We start from the raw sequence: 23,496 nt of genomic DNA on the forward strand, positions 1-23,496 counted from the left end.
TAACATCAAATATATACACAATTAAATATAATAATTATTACAAATATATATAGTATATTATTTTTTATATATTATTTATATTATAAATATTACATATTTATATTAATTATATATATCATTTTATTACAATATCTAATATCAATATTTCAATATTTAGAAAACTATTTAAACTACTTAGAAGTTTAAAAGTTTCAGTAATTTGAATACTTAAACATAAATGCATATGATTATTTATTAGAATTATTACCTGTATTATTTAACATGAAAATAATTTTATAACAATACCTAAATATTATTCTAAGTTATTAATTATAATATAAAATATAATATTGTATTTATGCATATTAAATAATTATATTAATAAAATGTATAGTTCTATCAAATGCAATTCTATTATTATAATTATTTTGGGGCAGGTTTTGACGCACAGTTAAATTTTTATTAACAGCAAAAGAGCAGAGATGACAGGAAATAATGCACATCTGTATGACGACAACAGTGGTGAGCAGTAATGTGTGTGGCCACAACTACAACATGTATGTGTTTTTGTTGTGCTTTTTTCCCCTTATGCAAAGTCAAGGACACATATGTTACAAAACTTGGATAACACAGATGTTTACTACAAAATAGAGGCACATTATGGAAAAATACAGAGGACTACAAAGCAATCGAAAGAGTGCTAGACCTTTAGCAGCAGAGCTGCGGCAGGAAGTAGCCCAAGAGTGCAGCGTCATTTACCAGTGACTTCAGTAGCGACTGAGTGGAATTATTATTGTTGAACTGGAAATGAATTGGCCCCATTTTCATAAATGAAAGCACTCAGGCGTGCACAGGGGGGTCATATCTGAGGTGCACAGTGGCAGGAGAAGATGATGGCATTTTAAATGGCAGGTTTACCCGTGGAGTGGAGCACAGGCTCTGCACAATGAAGACTACGGGACTGGGCGCCGCTTTGATAGCCTGTACTGCCTCCTCATGGCTGGCATTCTGCAAATCCACTCCAGAAACCTATTTATAACAGAGGATGACGAAAGGACAAAGGACAGAGGGAGGAGAGAGAGAGAGAGAGAGAGAGAGAGATAAGAGAGGATTTAAAGGGGACATGCATTTGAAAACAGGATTTTCTTGATTATTTATCAAAAAACAGGTTATTTAGTCCATGATGTCAGAACCATGTACACATTAACATATGCCCACCCACATTTACATGTGTTCATCTGAGAGGGTCAAGTTGCTGAAAACTGAATGATAATTAATTAAGCCATTAGTTTTTATACGCAAAGAAGTTAACCAATAATAAAAGAGGTCATTTGCATAATGTCCAGTAGGTACAGTAGCAACAACAGTAAAGAAACATTTTTGGGGCAAGAAATCTTTATAAGCAGATTCAGGGATAAATAAAATGCTACAAAGAAAGAACACGGCCCCTTTAAAATGGATAGGAAGCGGAAAAGACCAGAATATTAATGGGTGTAGTTGTGTACTAATAAGCAACAGCTGTATGAAGAGCAAATGATTCTGAACATGTGTGTGGCTCTCAGACCTGTAAGATCTTGTCTCCTGTTTTAAGGGCACCCGTGCGTCCAGCTGGGCTGTCTGGCAGCACCTGTTTGATGAAAATGCCCTTCAGTTCCTCTCCGTTCTTCAGCCTCTTTATAACGGTACGTCCGCCCACTATGCTGATACCCAGAGACTCCTGTGTCTCTGGCCACACCTCCACTCTGAGACACAAAAAAGGAAAATAATGTTTTTGAATGAAGTTTCTTCTGCACACCAAGGCTGCATTTCTTCGATCAATAATATAGTAAAAAGAGTAATATTGTGAAATATTACTATTACAGTTAAAAATAACATTTTTTTTTTGTATTTGAATACATTTTAAAATGTAATTTATTCCTGTGATACAAAGCTGAAATTGTCAGCATCATTACTTGTCTTCACTGTCACTTGATCCTTCATAAATGATTCTAATATCCTGATTTCTAATTATTATCAATGTTGAAAACAGTTGTGCTGTGAACCATTTTTTCAGGATCCTTTGATGAATAAAAGAACGGTAAAATGAATTTGTAAAATTATAAATGTCCTTACTGTCACTCTTGAATGGTAGTGTATATAAAGATATATTATTGATACGTACTATTAATGAAGATAATTCGATTTATTATCTCTGATACAAAACCATTAAATCATCACTTCCTGCTCTATTTAGGTCAACTGAGGTACGTGAACATTAAAAAATGTTATCGAGTAAAGAAGGTGGTCAACAACAACAATAATATTTTCTCTCTCTCACTATATAGAATTGAATAAACTATAAAATAATGTTTGTTACTTAAACCTTCATGTATGTCAGATATCTTGTAAATAATACTATTTTCATATAGCATTAAAATTTAACTTATAAATTTATTATAAATATACAACTTCAGTTCATTTTAGAAAGGTGTCAATTATTTATGTCAATACATTTTGTTACTTCCACCTTTCTATTGAAATCTCTTGATGCACACACAAATTCAGCATTTATAGTGCGTTTTACCTGCGTGGGGGACCCCAGTGACTGAACGCAGGCGTCTCCTCACCTTCTCCCTCCTCTCTTTCTGGCAGATCACTGCGGATAATACATATACAGTACAGTTATAATAATAACCAACATTCTTAAATTATTATCAATTCTCAGTAATCGGTAATGCAGAAAAGTTATTTGCTACCTGTGGCCTCCTCTGATTGGACCGGCAGCGCCCTGGTTTCTTCTCTTCCTGCTGTGAGAGGAAGTCCGCTGCACAGATCTGCAGAGCAAGAGATAAAGTGAGTGCGCAAATCCCTCATAGATGTACAACAGTCGTATTAGACTGAATCAGACTCATCGGGTTTATGTAAAATGAAGGACTTGATCATATTCACATTAATCAACTCAGATCTGTGAAGTCTTGAGTTCACAAAATCAAGTGACACTACTGAAATGTTTCACCTGATTAAACAGCATGAATTAATAAAAAATAATGAATTTCAGTGTAATAGCAGGAAATCATAAAGTATGATTTGAATTGGTTTAATAATGAAAAAAGAAGAATTCAAAGTCATCCAACAGGCTTATTTGACTTAAAATCTCTGATACAAAAAATTAAATCACTTCCTGTCTCAATTAAGGTCAACCAAGCTACATACTGTAAACAAAGCTACAAAAATGGAATCTAAAAATATATATAATTTTTAATATGAAATATATTATACAATTGCATAGGTGACAAAAAACAACTATAATGATAGTATACAATTATTATTATTTACTAATGTTATAATAATAATGTTATGTAATAAATTTTGACAATTTAGAATACATACATTTATCTTTTAAATTTACAATTGAATTATATATTTTTTTCCAGTCTAAAGATTAATACTGTGCATAGTAAATACAATAAATAATTTGCTATTAATTAAAAAAAAAAAAAAAAATGTGTACACAAACCAAAAGGACACACACACACACACACACACACACACACACACACACACACACACACACACACACACACACACACACACACACTCTCTCATCATTAACAGCTGGCTGAGACTCCGCTGCATTTCACACTAATTCGACATCAACAAAGCATTTTATATCCATTTCTCTAGCACACCTGGGTTATAGCGCAGTGGAAGCTCATTTTCATAATTAAGATAAGCATGATCATTTTCTAATACTTGTATCATATCAAAAAGCATAAATCTCAAACTTCTGATTAACACCACAAACTGTTTAATTTGAGTATCTTATTTTTACATCTTCAAAAAAATCGAGTTTTATAGCTGTCCAATTAATTTAAGCACCACATTTCTCCAGCAGGTGGCATTATGGATCTATTAGAAAACATGGTATTTAAATTTCCTCACAATACATCAATCTTAATGAACACAGGCACTATAAAAAAATATTTAAGAACTCATAAATGACATTGACATGATATTACCTGCTATCTGTATCTGTATTCTCAAAAAAAAAAAAACAATGACAACATGGTAATTTTGTGAGTGAACAGAAGTTAGTTGAGTGACGTATAGAGTGGGGTATGTGTGTTATTACACACGGAGACTCACTCAGTGTCAGTGTCGGTCAAGGTAAGTTCTGAGCCTTCGTTTCTGGAGTCAGAGTCTGCCCCGCTGTCTGCTGCCTCCACCCATGAGGCAGACTGACCTGAGAACAGACGTATAAATATCAAACTGTACTGAACTGCACTTATTTCAATTAAACCTTGTTTTAAGGACAAACACTTACTGAGGGGAATTTGTGAGAACTGCAGCTGAATCTTCTCAAAGCTTGTGCAAATATCATTGTTCACCTCAGCAAACTGTGGCAACAACAACACAATAATTTCAATAATGTATACAGTTTATTTTAGAAAGGTGTCAGATCTTATATAAAAATTAAAAAAAAAAAATCTAATGCTGTGAACTTGATGACAGCTATGGATGAATCTAATGAAAGTCTGGAACTAGTCCAGGTCATTTAAAAAAAGCATTAAAAAATTTTGTATTTTTATTTGCTGCATTGTAATGATTTAAAACTAATTGATTTAATGCTAAAAAGATGATTGTTTTTATTATTTTATATATACATTTACAGTGTTACAGTTATTAAAAAAAAAAAAAAAAAAAAAAAAAAAACAATTAATGTTTTTTAAGCCTATAAAAGCATCTTTGGCATCGCATTTCATTATGAATCACCTGTTCTTGCGAATCAGCTTGAGTTTTGAACTTGTAGAGGCTGGATGTCATTGGTTTTTCCCAGGAACGGGTCTCCTCGCTGAGGTATGAAGCGTCCTTGACCTTGGAGCTCCCTTGATCCTTCATAGTGTCCATCTCCTGCTCTTCATCATCTTCATCCACAGTCATCTCTCGCTCCAGGCCGGGCAGGAGATCAACAGTGGTGAGGGGAGAGGCATAGCGGGGCTCAGCGTCAAGGATCAGCTCTGGCTCCTCGTCCAGGTCATCAGATAAGACATTTCCAAAGTCCTAGCCACAGAGAACATGACTTTTCAAGTTAAATTTCCATCTGTTTTTCACACAAAGCTAAGAAAACGTAGGGAGCGTCATATGAACCACTTTTATGCTGCATTTTTCGAGCTTGGTTGTATAAATCCACTATTATTAGACAGAAAAGAACAGTATGAACATTCTGCTAAACATATACTTTTGTATTTCGCAGAAGAAAGTAAGTTGAAGTTTTGGGATAACATGAGGGTGTGAATGATGACAGAATTTGCCTTTTTGGGTGAACTATCGTTTTAACCTCTGGTCCTCTTTGTTTAGGAGTCACACTTGGCTCCTTCGTGGTCAAAAGTGACTGAAGCTTTGAAATGTAACTTTTTTCAGGAAAACCGATGTAATACAGTGCTCAGCGTAAATGAGTACACCCCCTTTGAAAAGTAACATTTTAAACTATATCTCAATGAACACAAAAACAATTTCCAAAATGTTGACAAGACTAAGTTTAATATAACATCTGTTTAACTTATAACATGAAGGTAATGTTAATAATATAACTTAGATTACACATTTTTCAGTTTTACTCAAATTAAGGTGATGCAAAAATGAGTACACCCCACAACAAAAACTACTACATCTAGTAGTTTGTATGGCCTCCATGATTTTTAATGACAGCACCAAGTCTTCTAGGCATGGAATGAACAAGTTGGCGACATTTTGCAACATCTATCTTTTTCCATTCTTCAAGAATGACCTCTTTTAGAGACTGGATGCTGGATGGAGAGTGATGCTCAACTTCAGAAATCCCCATAGGTGTTCGACTGGGTTCAGATCAGGAGCCACTGAATCACTTTCACCCTGTTCTTCTTCAGAAATCCAACAGTGGCCTTAGATGTGTGTTTAGGATCATTGTCATGTTGAAAAAGTGCATGACGACCAAGGGCTCGGAGTGATGGTAGCAGCTTCTCTTTCAGTATAGAGCAGTAGATCTGTGAATTCATGATGCCATCACTGAAATGCAGCTCCCCAACACCAGCAGCACTCATGCAGCCCCACATAAGGACACTGACACCATGTTTCACTGTAGGCACCATGCATTTTTCTTTGTATTCCTCACCTTTGTGACGCCATACAGTTTTGAAGCCGTCAGTTCCAAAAACACTTATCTTGGTCTCATCACTCCAGAGTATAGAGTCCCAGTAGTCTTCATCTTTGTCAGCATGGGCTCTGGCAAACTCTACGCGGGCTTTTTTGTGCCTGGGCTTCAGGAGAGGCTTCTTTTGTGGATTCCTCTGCAGTGTATGCCATATTGAGTCAGGGGAAATAGTCACCCCAGTTTGGCTTTCTACTTCTTTAGATAACTGCAGTGAACTTGCATGCCGATTTTCTTCAACTCTTCTCATCAGAAGACGCTCCTGTCGAGGTGTTAACTTCCGTGGACGACCTGGACGTCTCTGTGAGATGGTTGCAGTTCCATTTTTTTACATTTTTGTACCACTTTTGCTACAGTATTCTGACTGATAAGTAAAGCTTTGCTGATCTTCTTGTAGCCTTCACCTTTCTGGTGTAAAGAAATTATTTTCTTTCTCAGGTCTTGTGACATTTCTCTTCCATGTGGTGCCATTGCTGACAGCATGAAATTTGTAGTCTAAATTTAGCTTTGCTCCAGAGACTTTCAGTGGGGCGTACTCATTTTTGCATCACCCTAAATTGAATAAAGCTGAAAATTTTGTTCTCTAAGTCATTATTAACCTTACTTTCATGTTATAAGTTAAACAGATATTATATAAAACTTGGTCTTGTCAACATTTTGGAAATTCTTTTGTTCATTGAGAAATTGTTTAAAATGTTACTTTTCAAAGGGGGTGTACTCATTTATACTGAGCACTGTATTTTTTTTTTGTTCAATAATATTTTTTGATTATTATTTCAAATGTTGAGGGTATTTTATGATATTATGCAATATTTATACAATTTGTATTAGCTATTTTTCCCCATTGAAAATATATTTTTATACATTTATATATATTTATAATATATTTTTTAAGCAGTATTCCATGTTAAAGGCATTTGAAAACCAATTTTTGGAAGGCAGATTAGTGCCATCTGGTGGGACAAAAAAAAAAAAAAAAAAGAAAAACATGTAATGCAATCATGTAAACACTATATTCCTTTATAGTTCTATATAAAGTGGCTTATAAATTCTCTAGTGGTTTTTAGACATCAGTATTTATTTTTATTCTGGGTCTGATCTGATTTCAAACTCTTATTTAAGTCTCTTATTTTACCGTATTGTTACAGCCACACCAGTTCATTTGTGTGTATAATAGTGTGTTGTATGTGTGTCTCTGCATGTGTGTAAGTGAGTGTGTCTTTTGAGTGGGTGTGTCAGTTTTGTACTTTTGTGTAACCTTTTCCTTGCAGTTTATTTATTTTTTTAACCACCTAGTGGCTGAATTATTGGTTTTATTTCACATTTAATTTGGGGGGTTTAATTTGTCTGTTTTGCACTCTTGACATTTTAGAGTGTTACCCCTTCATTGCACTGTTTTTCTGAACAGTGGCTGAACTGTTTGTACCACCAAAAGATTCTCGTATTTTTCCGTATTTCCCATTCAATTCCTATGTTGGTCATTTCTGAACATGAAGGAACTATTTTTTTCGACCCTTTAACATATCCAAATCATGTCCACGATTTTTTTGTGTGTTCACATAGCTAATGCGACAAAAGTCAAAAGTGTCATCCCATTCTGATGAAGCAAAAAAAATTCTAAAACGTAAAAATTTTGTGTCATTTTTTTGACCGAAGACGACCAGAGGGTTAACCCCCAATTTGTGAGGGATTTGAACCTTCTGGTGACCAACTCATCAAGGTAAATTGTTCATATTTAAATCAATGTTGCTAAAAAACATGTAATCTTTAGTCAAATCATTTATTAAACAATTTTACTATACTCAGTCTAAAATAGCCCGACTTTGTAACACTTTCTGAGAGGGTAATTTTTGGAAGAAAAATCCCTGTAACGGCACACCGATAATAGTTTATAAACCGATTTTTGCGGGATTTGAGCTTACAACCTTCTGGCGACCAACCAAAATCTTGAACCACAAGGCCATACCAACCAAATGCAAGCAAAAAAGTTCATATTTATATCTACATTTCTTAAAAACGTCATCTTTAGTCAAAACAAGGCCCAAACCTGTACGACTTTGTTTCAGTTTCTGAGTCGATTCCCCCCATACCGAAACTCTTGATAGCGAAAACCTATGCTACTTTATACCCCTTTTAACATTCCTCCCCCTAAATCATCCGCTAACAGAAACGTCTGATGTTGGAGGGGGCGTGTAAGGTAGAGACATCTCACCTCCTGTCTGTCTGCTGCATACAAAGCAGCTCTTTCTATCCCTGCAACAGGGTGCCGGAGCTTGTCCTCCTCTCCCTCTTCCACACACTTACGGATCATAAGAGCTGAAAGCGCACTTTTCCCCCGCGTCGCTCCAACAAGCCGACTCAGCGCCTTTCTCACTCGTCCCCCACCCCCCGCCAACTCTTGCAGAGAGCAGAACCAATTTGCCATGAAAAATGTGCAGAGTCTAAAATCTTAATGGTGCAATTAGTCTCGTTTTGAGTAGATTTACGACAGCACTTGACTCGGCCGCCTCAATTACATCTTTGCTAAAATTCAAGGATAATACGGTACATTTCAAAGGCCCATAGAAGAGGTCATGCATCACCTCTAAAAAGATCCCTCTCAGGAGACTCGCTCATTTGTTCCTTTTTCCTCGCACTCTTTTTCCTTCTCGCTTCAGTTCATACTCTGTTAATCACAACTGTACATGGGTTTCCTTCCTACATATTGATGGACGTAAGTCTGTTCACAGATGTTTAATGCAGGGTCTTAAACTTTTTTCATGCCAAGGACCAACAGCCTAACTTTAGCTTATTAACTTAACTAAAATGACTTGCATTTATTTTTAAAATATGTTTATGACAAAAACATGGTTCAGATCAATATATATTTGAGCATGAACATTCTGCTAAACAGAAGAAATTCAGTCATAACATTTTTGGGTGAACTATCCTTTTAACCCCATTTTTTGTAGGATTTGATCCTACAACCTTCTGGTGACCAACTCATCAAGCTAAAATAATCATATTTATATCTATGGTATTAAAAAATTTAATCTGTAGTCAGACAGTTATTATACAGTTTTACTATACTCAGTTCAAAGTTGCCTGACAGTTTTTGATGATTTGACGTATTACTGATTAGAAAGTTCAAAAGAACAGCATTTATTTGAAGAAGAAATCTTTAGTAACATTATTAATGCCTGCACTGATATTTTCAATCAACTGAATGAATCCTTGCTGAATATAATTATTAACAGCCTGCAAAATAAGTGAAGTTAAGGCATATTCTGAATACCTCTGGCATAGATGGGAGAGCGTGGCTGAAGGCCTGCTTTGCCACTGGTTGCTCATCGGCGCCCTCTACAGACCAAGTGGACTGCTGCCCACTACTTCTGTCCTCTGTCTGTATAGTTCATAGAAACAAAAAAAAAATACAAAATATCAATACAAAATAAACTTAGTGACTAAACGGACATATCTTATGTAGTCTTTTGTAAATAGTAGGAGCTAATTATTTAACTACAAGCCAAACAAGCATTTATTATGCTTATGTTAATGTAATCCAATTCACATTCATCTGATTTACATGGCAGGCTGCATCAGGAAAAAAAAAAAAGAGGATAATTGTAAGATAAATTTTTAAATCAAGAAATAAAATCATATTGTGGTGGAAACAGACATTGTAATGATCCTCAAGTAAAAAAAAACTGAAAATATCCTCCAATCTTAAATATTTAACCAAATAAACACTGATTGTTAATAGTACGGGGCCATAATTACATACCAGCGGTTTCCTAATTCCAAGGTAGACTATCCCTGGTGGAGCAGATTTGAGAACCTCTACGGCCTGGGCCAGAGAGCATGTGTCTAGATGGGTGTCATTGACGAAAACCAGCTGGTCACCCGGAAGGAGCCCACCGTGAGTGTCCGCTACCCCTCCAGGCACCACAGAACGGATGACGATCACAGAGCGTGCAACATCCAGAGGGTCCTGCAGAGGGCAATGCAGACCATAGCAAACACACAAACAGAAAAACACAGGGGGAAAAAACATGAGCAGATTGGAAAAATGGTGACCGCGATTTAACCTATATGTCACAGTCATGTCAAAAAAGCACATCATGACGACTGCCTTTTGAAGTTTATTTGTTTAAATCTTAACACAAACATTTAATTAAAACTGAACAGATGTAAGCATAGAATGGAAAATTGCAAACAAGCAGCTTTTTTATTTCTGTGGTCGTTCCAGTTATGCAGTACCTAATTTGAAATATATTTATTTATTTATTAGACCACCTCTCATAATAAAAAGAAAACAAATATTTTAGGAATCTGTCAAAAACTTGTTTAAAACTAAAAATGTTATTGTCATTTATTAGGCAAATAACCTGAAAGAACTAAATAGTCTTTATTCACACATAATAGCAAAATAAATAAATAAATAAATATAAAAAAAAACATGGCCTCTTTTGGCCTTGATAACAGCTTGCATTTTTGCTGGCATTGTTTTTATGTACTTTCCACAGTCTCTTCACAGTCATTTATTAGGCAAATAACAAACTCAAACAACTGAATAGTCTTTATTCACACATTACCAAAAAAATTATATATTTCATTATTATTTTGTATGGCCTCCTTTGGCCTTGATAACAGCTTGCATTCTTGCTGGCATTGTACATTTTAAGTACTTTTCCACAGTCTTTGGCGTTAATGACTTCCAAATAGTTTCTAGTTGTTCCCAAAGACTTGCTTTTGATTAAACCTTTGTGCGATCTATCTTGAATTCATTAAAATCACAAAAATAATTATTTTTTAGCATTAGAAACACTACTGTGACTAAAGAGATTACACATACTGGTGTGGATTAACCATTACAGAAACAAAAAAAAAATCAATACTGTTAGTTTAGGGCAGCTGTGGCACAAACCTAACATTGGGTGGTGGTCTAATAAATTTGTTTAGCACTGTATACATATACACACACACACACACACACACACACACACACACACACTATATTATATATTATATATTATATATTAATATATTAATATATATATATATTAATATATATATATATATATATATATATATATATATATATATATATATATATATATATATATATATATATATATATATATATATATATATATATATATATATATATATATATATATATATATATATATATATATATATATATATATATATATATATATATATATATATATATATATATATATATATATATATATATATATATATAGTGACATGAAAACGTACTTCATAACAGAAATGACTCGGCGACCCACGCATTAAAACCTACTTCCACACACACACACACACACACACACACTATATTATATATTATATATTATATATTTATATTTATATATATATATATATTTATATATATTATATATTATATATTTATATTTATATATATATATATATATATATATATATATATATATATATATATATATATATATATATATATATATATATATATATATATATATATATATATATATATATATATATATATATATATATATATATATATATATATATATATATATAATATATAATATAGTGTGTGTGTGTGTGTGTGGAAGTAGGTTTTAATGCACTATATATATATAGTGACATGAAAACGTACTTCATAACAGAAATGACTCGGCGACCCACGCATTAAAACCTACTTCCAAAAGAGCGTGACAAACTTACTGAAAGGCCAAATGAGGCCAACTTCCCACTCCAACAACCCAAGCGCCACAGTATCAATCACATCTCTGGGGAGCTCTACCATAAAACTGCAATTCAACCGATTTGATGTCTCCAACAATATATTTCATGACCCATATGGGTGGCTTTTATGTGGCGTATGACAATATAAAAGTGATTAACAAGTAGTTATTTGAGAGTAAAAACTGAAGCGGGAGCACAGTCATTAGTAATCTCATCTATCTGCCCATGAACATTTACGACCGACCATGTCAAAAGAGCAGCCGAATACAAAGTCCTTGCAGATTTCTAACATGAATCTCTCCTGTAGTTGACATCTGTATCTTTGGACAGGGCCACAAAAGACAGGTTCAGATCACAAAGACCAGAACAAGGAAATAACAGATTTTTGACAAGGATTTTTACCAATGAACTTCAGTGGAGGCCCTGAGCGAAACTGCGGACAGCGGACCAGGAAACTTCACCAAACCCAACCATAAAAAGTTGGTCAGCAAGCCCAGCAATTACTGCCCCCTGATTACCCAGTGAGCCACTGCTGCACGGTAAGCAGATGAGAAAAGAAAAGCAATTTCAGAGTGAGAGGAACTGAGGCCTGCTAGAAGGGAAAGAATGAGGGGGGAAAAAAAGGCAGGAAAAAGTTGGAGAGAGGATTTGAAGTTCCACTCCAGCTGGCGCTTTAGGAGGACACAGGCTGCATTGTCCGGCTGCCGGGTTCCAGCCAAGCATGCTTTGCTTTCCAAGCCCTGCTCTCATCCCACATGCCCAGTGATGTCAGTAGAGCAGCTTTTATATGGGGGGGAAAAAGCCAAGGGGGAACGGACCAGCACAAGGGGCTCCTAATACGACAATACGTCACCTGTTACGGAATAAAGACGGTGATCGTTATGGATGTTCGTTTCCATTCGAGTGTCCACATGATTTAGATGGTGTACAGTACATGGCTCACTGACAGAGTAGCGGTCTTCCATGTTACAGGTGTGAGGAACATCGCAGGATCCAAAGAAAACAACAATCCCAGAAGTTCCTGGCTGGTGTTGCACATTACAAAATTTCCACACAACCAACGGCAGCTAAAAATAGCCAGTCAAAATTGGATTCAATCAGTTTAGGGCAACGCTAACAAATCCGTCATGATGTTTTCCTGTGGTCTACATAACCTTAATAATGGTCGAAACTCTCCGCGAGCTAACAGATGGGCATAAGCATTGGCGCCCGGAATGGATCTCCCATATTTCTTGCTGGCTTAGGTTCACTACTGTCTCCTCCAAGCGTTCCCTTGGCTGGCCCTGCTTGTCAAACGGGTTGAAATTCTTCAGCGTGGTGTCAGGCGGACAGTAAATCTGCTGTTTTGCAGGAATCAACGGCAGGCCAAGTCATCTGTTTTGCTCCTGCGCTCTGCCTCACCTTCAATCTTGCTGAACAGAATACCAGGAACTCCAGGATGTCTGTCTCTTGCTTTTTCTCTTTTAATCCTTCTTTGGTTGTTCTGACTGTAGTTGCCTTGAGAGGAAAACAAAGGATGCCACTTCCATGGACAAGCAAATTGCACAATTAAATTTCTCAATACTATCCCACTTCTTTACCTCGCTTCATGTCGCTTTTCTTCAAAAAGATTTTGAAAAGCTAGAAACTAACTTTGGTTAGGTATAAGGCCATTTTAAATGACTCGCATCAATATTTTCCAATGCATTATTTTCTATGAAGCGAAGAGTTAAGCTACAGCGTTACCTCAGGCGGCATATCACACAAAGGTCAAGCACTGTAACTTGAGGCTCCAAGTTCTGACAATTTTAACTTTTTTCTGTTCCAATTAGAAATACCATACCATAACAGAGGAAAAAGAATGCATGGCAGAACGTTACCCACGTAATTATTCACATAACGTTTTCTCGCTACTAACTATGATGTTAATATTGCGAGGTGCATTGAAGCCTTGATGCAAGTCAAGGAGGAGAAACAATGCAGAATCCTTTGTTTATTTTAAAGCTTACAGCTGTGGGCAGCTGTTTGACATAGAAACAGGTGCCATAGACAGTGCAGAATTGACAATGGCAGTAAATCCAAACAAATCTCCCTTGGATATGCTACAAATTGGATCCTAATATCGGAAGACAGCATTGAGAACCTACAACATGATGTTACATCAATTGTTCATGGCTGAAACGTGTAATGTATATCCTTCTTTAACGCATTAACATTCAGGATGGAGTTCTGCAGTCGATTTGGTAGCTTATTTTCCTGCGACGGTAATAAAATAGCCCTTGGTCAGTTTCTGCAGCTTCAGGCCACAGAATAAATAAACAATAAATAAATAATAACAATCCGGGATGACTTATGACTCTCCTTTAAAACATTCACTGGATGAGACTAAATGCTGTATTGAAGTGCAGGTTAGGTTCTTTGAACCATCGAAATTATTAAAAAAAATTTCATTCTTTCAGATCTCTTGTCCTTGGACAGCAAGAATTATTGGAGCCATACAGTCACAACCTACTAACAAATAAATTTGTTTTGCACACCGAGAGTTTACAGCCTACTTGCAAAATGGCATTTGTAGACCTTTTGAGAACATGCTGCAGTTCAAATTCTCCATGTTCTTCATGCTATAATTTCACACTACAAGTATATTATTTTTGTGAACGGAGACATTTTTCTTTTTTGAAGCTGGTGTAGGGCCGACATCCTACCCAAACAGAGGGTTATGTTAAGCTACATTCCCTTTGAACAGCTTACATCTACCCTGAACCCTTTGCAGGAGAGCTGCTCAATCAAACTTCAGTCCAGCACCATGACTTCATACGCAACATTCAATAGTTAGTGAGAACTTGTAGTAACGACTTTTAAATGAGTATAATCCCACTTAAAACAGAACCGTCACAGCTCGACTCTTCAGATCATTTGACCTTCAAGACTGGATGGCTAGGAGGACCAAGGGGGTGCTTCTCATGTTGCCATGTAGAGCTTCTTACTTCTTGTCAGAGCAAAAAACCAAGCTTCGACTCCAAATGATTTCGCCGTCGCCACTTCAAGTCACTCACGCAGTCAGGGGTGTCATTTAGGGAAGAAAAACTCCCTGGTTTCCAGCTGTCAGTGTGACCGTGGGCTCCCATCAATCTAGCTGCGGTTACAAGGTCTCCTTGCGTTGAGGGTAATACTAGCGGTTGAGATGAGAAGAGAAGAAGGGCGGTAGAAAGAGGGGGAGATTGAAGGTTCTCGAAGGCTCCAAGCATGTCTGCAGGACTTGACGTGGCCTTATCAACTCAGGCCTCTTACTGGAGAGAGCAGCAAAATCAATTTCCCCCTTGCAGACCGGAGAGACCCTGGCAAGAAGACCGTAGAAGACCATACCCATCATTGCATTGTGGGAGTTGCCCGCTTTCGTCTTTCTGGCAATTCCTTACAGCTCATATATTTATGGACATTTTAACACTTCTTTCACAACTCTGCAAGTGCCTACACCCCCTCCTCCTCTGAATCAATTCCCACCCATCATGCACCAGGCCCTGGGGTTGAAAAGCGCTCGTTTTGGTGCAGATAAGCAAACATACGGGGCTAGGTGGAGGGGGCTCAGCTGGTGCAGAGCAAGAAGACGGTGAGTTCGACCGAGGGGAAGCTGCACAGGTCAATATGGCTTCCAATAAACCCCAGGGTGCACCAGCAACTCCTCCAGAAGATCTGCAAAGTAAGCTTTAGCACTTCAGCCTCTTCATGACAATGATCTATGATCCAAGTTGCAGGACTGTGAATTTCTTCTCCTCTTGCTTTGGTGGGGATGAGATCATCTCAGATTCAGACTATCAATGCGGTATTGATGCAATTCGTTTGTACTTTTTCATGCTGCAAAAACAAACAAAACAAAAAAAAACCTGGCGTAGCTTCATACAATCTCGTAACAGCAATAAAAAAGTTAAACAAAAGGACTTTGAGTCAGCAAAATATTTTTTTTTTCTAGCTCACAGCTTATGGACTCTGTCCCTAGTTCCCTCATTCCTCCTCCATCTTCATTCCTTCATTTACCAAAGAGATGAAGAGAAAAGAAGAATTTAAGGGATCACTGCTCAGGTTACCACCATTAAGCAGAAATGTAATTCTGTCCATGTCGCCATGGCCCCCATCACTCAAGACAGCCTCTGACGAGGAAGAAGCACACCTTACCGTTAAAACACGATCCCAGTCCACTTTCACCATGATGCGGCAGCCATTTATTACAGTCTTGATGAAGTTGCAAAAGAATGAGCATTCTCCTGCCAATACCGTTTCCCTGCATGAAATCAATTGGAACCCACGGCTGGATAATATAAAACCGAGGCGTCCCACAGGAGTGGTGGAGAGCAGGTCTGCGGGAGAGGTTCTGCATTCTAAGTGGCCTCATTACATGATCACTTCTGATTCAGGATCAACGTGCAGTTATGTACTAACCCTGATTAGAGGGCTAATGAAGGAAGGAGGAAAGCAGCTTTTCGTACTAAGTGAGCAGAGCAAAGGGTTTGACGGTTGGCACAGGGCCAGATAAACAGCGGCGGCCATAGTCGGAAAGGTTTCACTGCTTTCTTTTGTTCAGTGTCCAAAGACTTGTGACATCAACACACGTTTCCTGTGATCACACTTCTGTAAAGTCAAGGGGGATTAATTGAGTCTGGTCTCCTTTTTCCTCTGCTTAAAAAGAAAAGCTGATAGAAAATTATGAATGGCACAATTTACAGAAAACACGGATCAATGGTACTGTTTTTGAACAAAATGTAACATTTTATGGTCTGATACCAGTCATTTTGTCTATTTATTACTATTTATTTTTTGCAAGGCAGCAGTATTCATTAAACATTATGGTCAGGGTGTGTTCTAAACCGTAGACATACAAAACTTCTGCCATCAATTTATTCTAATTAACATAAGGTTTCCAAGCAATCTTCAGTTATTTTGGAACATTTTCAGCCTTAAAGGGTTAGTTCACCCCAAAATTAAAATTGTCATTAATTATTCACCCTCATGTCATTCTAAACCTGTAAGACTTTCGTTCAGCTTCGTAACACAAATAAAGATCTTTTTGATCAAATCTGAGAGATTTCTGTCCCTCTTTTGACTGCCTTTGCAACTACCACTTTGAAGCTTCAAAAAGTTCATACATAGATTGGAAAACTAATCCATATCAATTGAGCGGTTTAGTACAAATTTTCTGAAGAGACTTGATGGCTTTTTATGATGAACAGATTTAATTTAGGCTTTTACTCACATGTAAACATTAATCAGCGAACATTAGCAGAAGCTCAACCAACCTGAATGACGCACAAAAACAAACCTCTTCCAGAAACTCAAACTTGCTGCATAGCCAATGACGTTCATTCTCGTGTTACGCGGCACATTTGAGCTTGCAGAAGAGGTTTGTTCTTGTGCGTCATTCAGGTATGGTTAAGCTTCTGCTTATGTTTGCTGATCAATGTATACATATGTGTAAGCGATCAAGTCTATTCAGAAAATTTGGACTAAACCACTCAATTCATATGGATTAGTTTTACGATCTCTTTATGAACTTTTTGACGCGTCAAAGTGGTAGTTGCAAAGGCAGTCAATGGAGGGACAGACATCTCTCAGATTTCATCAAAAATATCTTCATTTGTGTTCCGAAGATGAATGAAAATCTTACGGGTTTGGAACAACACAAGGGTGAGTAATTAATGACAGATTTTTAATTTTTGGGTGATCTAAGCCTTTGATGTGTTGATGTGTTGTGTGTTGTTTTGTTTAGAGTTTAAAAATCTCCCTTTTACTTCTTCCTTATCCATTACATTTTAAATGTTGAACATTCTATCAATATGTACAACATTTAAAATGCAACAGATCATGAAGACATTAATATAATTATCATAATATTTGTAAAATGAGTGTGACTGAACCTCTTTCATATATCTATTTACATAGTGAATTGTGATTGGTCTTGTCTTTACTGCATATATTTATTAATTTATAGCCAACTTTACATTGCACGGTAACTGTTGATTCCAACATGCAGTTGACATAAAACAAGACTGAAAGATTTAACTATATTTTTTGTTGCTCTGCAAATAGTTCTTCTTGAAAGGCAAAGCTTTTTCCCCATGATTTTTCTTATAAAATAAAAAGATAAATATATGGAAAAGGTTAAAAAAAAAGGGGGGGGGGGGGTAGAAAAAAAAAAGAAATGAGGTAATTCCCCACCTGATAGTCTAGTATGCTGAAGCCAAGACCTCGCTCTCCTTTCTCTAGTTTTAACACCTGCACGTTTGGAGACCATAGAGCCAGTTCCCCTTCCTCCTCCTCTTCTTTTTCTTCTTCATCATCCTTGTCCTCATCCATCTGCTCTCTCTCAGGGCTTCTTGACTCTAGAGGCTCTCCTTCATTGTCTTCCTCCCGCTCCATTGCCAATGCCTGACGGTCCTTAAAAGAAAAGCACAAATAACGGTGAGCTAGCAGTGGTTCTCAATTGGTGGGTTGGGGCCCAAAAATGGGTCGCAGGTCTGTTCTGATGAGGTTGATTAATCAATCAAATGCTCAAATACATAAAAAAAATTAACCTAGTTTGATGTAAAAAATAAAATAAAATAAAAATCTAATTTTGTATAACAAACAATTTTGGTGCCACATGATGTCCAATGTAAAATCCTGTAGATCCTGAAGCAAAACCAATAGAGAACCACTGTGCTAAAATTGAGTAGTAATGTTTTATTAGAGGATATGGACAAACCTGTAACTCTTCCCTCATACTGTTGCGTAGACTTGTATCTTTGGCCAACATGGCGAGGTTATTCTCAATCTATAAAATTAACACAAAATGAGCAAGTATATATACATTTGCAGTTTTCCAATTCCGAGTAACTTGCCAAAGTTACTCACATTTGGCGGTTGTTGAGTGTTAATTTTGGGCCCTGTGCATGTATGTTTCTGTTACCTGTTCCTGTAGGCTGGCTGAGGGGCTGGATGAGTGCCACTCTTCAGATTCAGGGTGGTATTCGCTGCCCTCTTCAGTGAGGCGTCTGCAGCAAACCAAAGTAAAGGGAGGAGGAACCTCTCTAAGAAACGCAACAGCTTCTCGCCTAGACTTCCCATACAACTGTACTCCATTCACCTGCAAATACAATACACATTTTATTGGGAGAAACTTCACTTAAAAACATAAAGAACGTGTAACACCACACGGTTTTCTCAGGCAGTCAGTAGAGGTACTAAAAATATGGTCAATTATAAACTGGAACTTTTTCATTTGACAAGGGTGTGACAAAAATTGTATTAACATTGTATGGGGTGCTTATTATATGTCTGTGACATCCACTGGTCATCTTTGATTGGCATTTAATGGAGCGGGCAAGCCTGGAGTTGCTATGGCGAGTGGGGGCGGCACTGTGCCATCTGCCCAAACCAGGAGGAAGCCATGGTCTCCACACATGATTTCCCTTACACACACACACACATACATCCACACATCCACACCTTTGATGCACCATTGGGCTTCCAAGCATCTAGCAAGGCCAAGAGGAGTAGATTAGGATAGCAGTTACACTGAAATTTGCGATTTCATAAAAGATTCCACAACAAATGCATTAGCCCCAAGATGGAGCCTTGAGGCATGCCACATCTCCCTATAAGCCACTTCCCCTGCAGCCTTGCAAATCTCCCCTGCTTTAACCATCCACGCTACTGCCAACAGCAACAGGTTGAAGGCACAGCGGCCCTCGGCCACCAGACCAGGTGGGAGGGGGAAGTTTAGAGGGAAGGGGGCAGGAAGCGAGGCCAGTGGGGAGGTTAGGGCAGGGGACAGTCATGCAGATGGCCTCGGTCAGACTCAGGAGCCCTCCCGCCAGAACATCTATGAGCCAGCAGCAGCAGCAGCAAGCCTTCCTGGAGGCTTGGTGCTGGCAGGATGCAAAGGTCAGTGTTATTAATGCAACTGAGAAGAGGCTCACCAAAGCAAGCCAAAAGCAAAACTGCAGGCTGGCCAAACCCTGGGAGCCCACCTAACCATAATGCCAAATATAGAGGGTGCCGGGAGGGCCCACGTCACCAGTGTAGACGCTGATTAATTCGCTTTAAAATGACTTTACCTCCAGAAGTTCATCCTCTGGTCGAAGTAGCCCATGTTTTGCCACTGGGCCCTCAGGAGCCACAGTAGAAATGTAGTGGTGTCCATCAAAAGAGTCTAGTTCAACACCCAAGCGCATCGTGTGTATTGGGAGAAGCTGTAGAAACATCATTTCACAGTTAGAACGAGACCCACTCACGTTGTGGTCACTACTGAGTGTGGTTGGTCGAGATTCAATATTTCTTGATATTTAAGTGTTCGCTCAAAAGGGCTTGAAATGGTCATTTATCTCCATTAAAAGGAATCATAATTTCAACCAAATAGTCATGGATGTATAGCTGTATTTACCTACATTTATTTTTACTAAAACATAAAATATTAAAAGCTTAGGTGGGGACTTCAACAGACCTTTTTTGTGTGATCATGCATACAAATTGTTCAGGGTTATGAACTGATCCTTTGAAACAAATTGATTAATGGAAATTAATTAAACAACTTGTGAGGAGCTAAAAAATTATCTAATATCTTAATGCTCTCATGCTTGCAAGTCATGAGACAAAGAAGGATTGCGTGTGTGACTAACTTGCCTCCATGTCCACCATATATTATGAATATCTGATAGATCGCCCAGCCCTACTAGAGCTGAATGAATGAATCATAAATTGTGACTGCTGTTTCCACATTACCTTGGAGTACTTCTGTAGCTCAATATCATCTTCTATGACAGGGTCAAGCTGTACAACCTGTAAAAAATTAAAATGTAACACAAAAAGTATACACACACACACACACACACACACACACACACACACACACACACACACACACACACACAAAAAACAAACTAAAAACCTCAAAATAAACCAAAAAATAAATAAAAATTCAAAACAAAAACAAAACAACTCCACAGTGGTAACCTGGTTTAGTCAACACACTCCCTTTATGGTAAATAAACCCAAACAACAGTATGTCAGCACATGAACTCCATTCCAACAGGAGTCAACTGAGGCAATCTACAGCCAGATTTAGCTGGTCGATCGAACATCTCTTATCACAGCATGCGTAAGTGCCGGCGGTTCTTGCTGATGTGCAGTTTGCTTCATGTTTAATTGAGAGCCGCACTTAGCATCTGTTAACATTACTTCCTCTTCTTTTTTGCTTACCATAACGTCGTAATGCGGACCAAGCGCCTGCTCCCATTTAGCACGAAGCTCCATCTCCGTCAGCAGGGCCGGCTCTTGCACTACAACACACACAATAATGAGAGCAGCGTTTAAAGTCAATTACCGCCATTTGGGTGCCCACTGTCCGTGACAGAGTGAGTGGAAACGTATGACATTAATGTCAGGTGCCGCATACTAGCATGGGATTGATGTCAAGCTGATGGATGAATATAATCAGAGGGCTGAGAGTGCGCCGAGGGCAAGAGTTGAGAGAGGAGTCAGTAGTGATACTGCAGAAAACGACAACGGGACGCCAGGGAACACTATCGGCTGGAAGCCCAAAGGGCAATGGAGGCAAATAAATGTGTGGAACAGCTTTTATGGGCACTTGTAACCCTTAACTATGATATGGGGTGAGTGTAGTGTGGGGTTTCAGAGAAAATGTGCTCTGGGTAAGGAAACAAAGATGTTCTTCTGTAGCCTAAGCTGTAAATTTAACAGGTACTCGCCATGAATAAGGTACAATTTAGGTGTACCACTTTTTTTTTTTTTTTTCAAACAATAGAGACATGAATCGCAAGAAACATTTCTTGTTATTATTAATGCTGAAAACAGTTTTGGCTGCTTTTCAGGATTCTTTGAAGAATAGGAAGTTCAAAAGAACAGCATTTATTTGAAATACAAATCTTTTTAAAATGTCTCACTTTTGATCAATTTGATGCATCCTTGCTGAATAAAAATATAAATTTCTTTTTTAAAAAACTGTACCGACACCAACATTTTGAACAGAAGTATATATATTATTAAAAACAAAAATCAATGAAAAATAATCTCCACTACTGACCACTTGAACAAAAAAAATGCATTTTTCAAGAGTTTAAGGCCCTGTTGCGAACCACTATGCTAAAGCATGTTACATTAAAAAGTAAAGTCAGTGAGTGAGTGAGAGCAAGGGATGCAGACCTGATTAAATTAGCATTTCTAACGCCTCACTCACAACACCATTCATCACAAATGTTTGACTACATTAATACAGCAATGCATCGCTTCTACACGTGGGACGTCAAACCCCAGCCAACATCTGCAGCCCAGGTGCTGCACAATGGAAAATATGGAGAACAGGGGAAATGTTGATCACGCCAATGGCTTGTTATGTTTATGTATCAGGAAAAACTCCGCTGACACTGAGAAAGAATGTCCACCCCCTATCCAAACGTCACTCAACATTCAATAGAGGGCATCGCATGGGAAAAGTTACTGCAGACCCACAAAAGTTGAGTAAATGAGGTTTTACATAGTACTTCCTGTAGTTTTTAACTGCTGTGGGCATTTCTGGAGCAACTGTGGACTATAATTATACCAACGTGGACCGATTGTCACTGCGTCTCTGTGATTGAGCGCTCTTGCTGTCAACTTTTGCAATGATTTTAATGGGTCGAAACGGCCTGTGTGACAGAACTTGGAAAAAGCGCAGAAACCCCGGCAGCAACTAGTCCGTGTTGTCCACATTTTTCAACAGTAGGGCTGAAACATCTGTTTCCAGAGACTTTCAACTTCACATGACACAAAAGAAATGCATTTAATGGCACTTCCAGGGTAGTTATCTTTAAAATCGAAGGGTGAAATTTAGTGAAACCTCTCAGTTCGCTCTTATCAAATGTCACATCAATGTACCAAAACAGTCGAGCACTATCCATAAAGAAAATATTTAAACATCTACACGCTCACATGGCAATATAATTTCTAAGACCACGGGGGGAAAAAAGTTGGAGGTGAAAGCATGATTAAAGTGGTGTGTGTTTTGACTTGAGGGCGGCTATCATTTTACACGTGCTATGATTCCAGCTTTGGGAAATGAGTCCCTGACAACCAATCATTGTTATCCCGGGCATGTATTGGCCCAGTGCAACAGAACGCTTTATTTAGGAGTTTGGCAGGTATCGGGTCTTGTCCGGATTAATTAGGGCAGAATGTAACCAGAGCTCCGGGCTGCTTCGGCCTCAGCCAAGGCCTGCTCTTCCGCTTCCAGTCCACCTATTGCCATATTTATATCTGCCAGCTAGCAAGACTGAAACAATGTCTGCTAAGCATGGTGTAGAGGCTGCCCTGAACCTGACCCCGATCCAGAGGGGAGCGCACCCGGATCAGATTCCTCAGTCTAAAGCCCAAAGTATACTTTGATTTTTTTTAGCATAGTGTACGTGACGTAAAATCCTCCACCAACAACAAACAACTTGAGACACAACAATAGACGGCAATACAATTTATATATTTGACTACTGGACAAGGTTGAGGGTTATCATAAAAATTACCCATGCACAACTTTTTTGCGACTTACAATCGAAATTTTGGCATTTGGGCTTTAACATATAGCCATGACCTATGATTCTGAATTTCCTAAGGTGGTT

General features: G+C 37.8%; 1 protein-coding gene across 12 annotated transcripts in view; it reads right to left on the reverse strand.

The window, feature by feature from the left end:
* patj (PATJ crumbs cell polarity complex component) overlaps positions 1-23,496 on the reverse strand; it is a 128,723-nt gene that overhangs the window by 82,773 nt on the left and 22,454 nt on the right. For all 12 annotated transcript variants that reach the window (XM_067396064.1, XM_067396060.1, XM_067396063.1 and 9 more), the window contains 15 exons: positions 21,089-21,168; positions 20,612-20,668; positions 19,948-20,082; positions 18,798-18,974; positions 18,594-18,662; positions 18,068-18,286; positions 9,909-10,115; positions 9,420-9,527; positions 4,732-5,019; positions 4,283-4,355; positions 4,105-4,201; positions 2,715-2,792; positions 2,543-2,614; positions 1,544-1,721; positions 898-1,008 (listed from right to left, as the gene is read on the reverse strand). In XM_067396064.1, the coding sequence (XP_067252165.1) occupies positions 898-1,008; positions 1,544-1,721; positions 2,543-2,614; positions 2,715-2,792; positions 4,105-4,201; positions 4,283-4,355; positions 4,732-5,019; positions 9,420-9,527; positions 9,909-10,115; positions 18,068-18,286; positions 18,594-18,662; positions 18,798-18,974; positions 19,948-20,082; positions 20,612-20,668; positions 21,089-21,168 (1,949 nt within the window). The remainder of the gene's footprint in view (positions 1-897; positions 1,009-1,543; positions 1,722-2,542; positions 2,615-2,714; positions 2,793-4,104; positions 4,202-4,282; positions 4,356-4,731; positions 5,020-9,419; positions 9,528-9,908; positions 10,116-18,067; positions 18,287-18,593; positions 18,663-18,797; positions 18,975-19,947; positions 20,083-20,611; positions 20,669-21,088; positions 21,169-23,496) is intronic.

The sequence above is a fragment of the Chanodichthys erythropterus genome, chromosome 10, assembly GCF_024489055.1.
Source record: "Chanodichthys erythropterus isolate Z2021 chromosome 10, ASM2448905v1, whole genome shotgun sequence".
NCBI lineage: Eukaryota > Metazoa > Chordata > Actinopteri > Cypriniformes > Xenocyprididae > Chanodichthys > Chanodichthys erythropterus.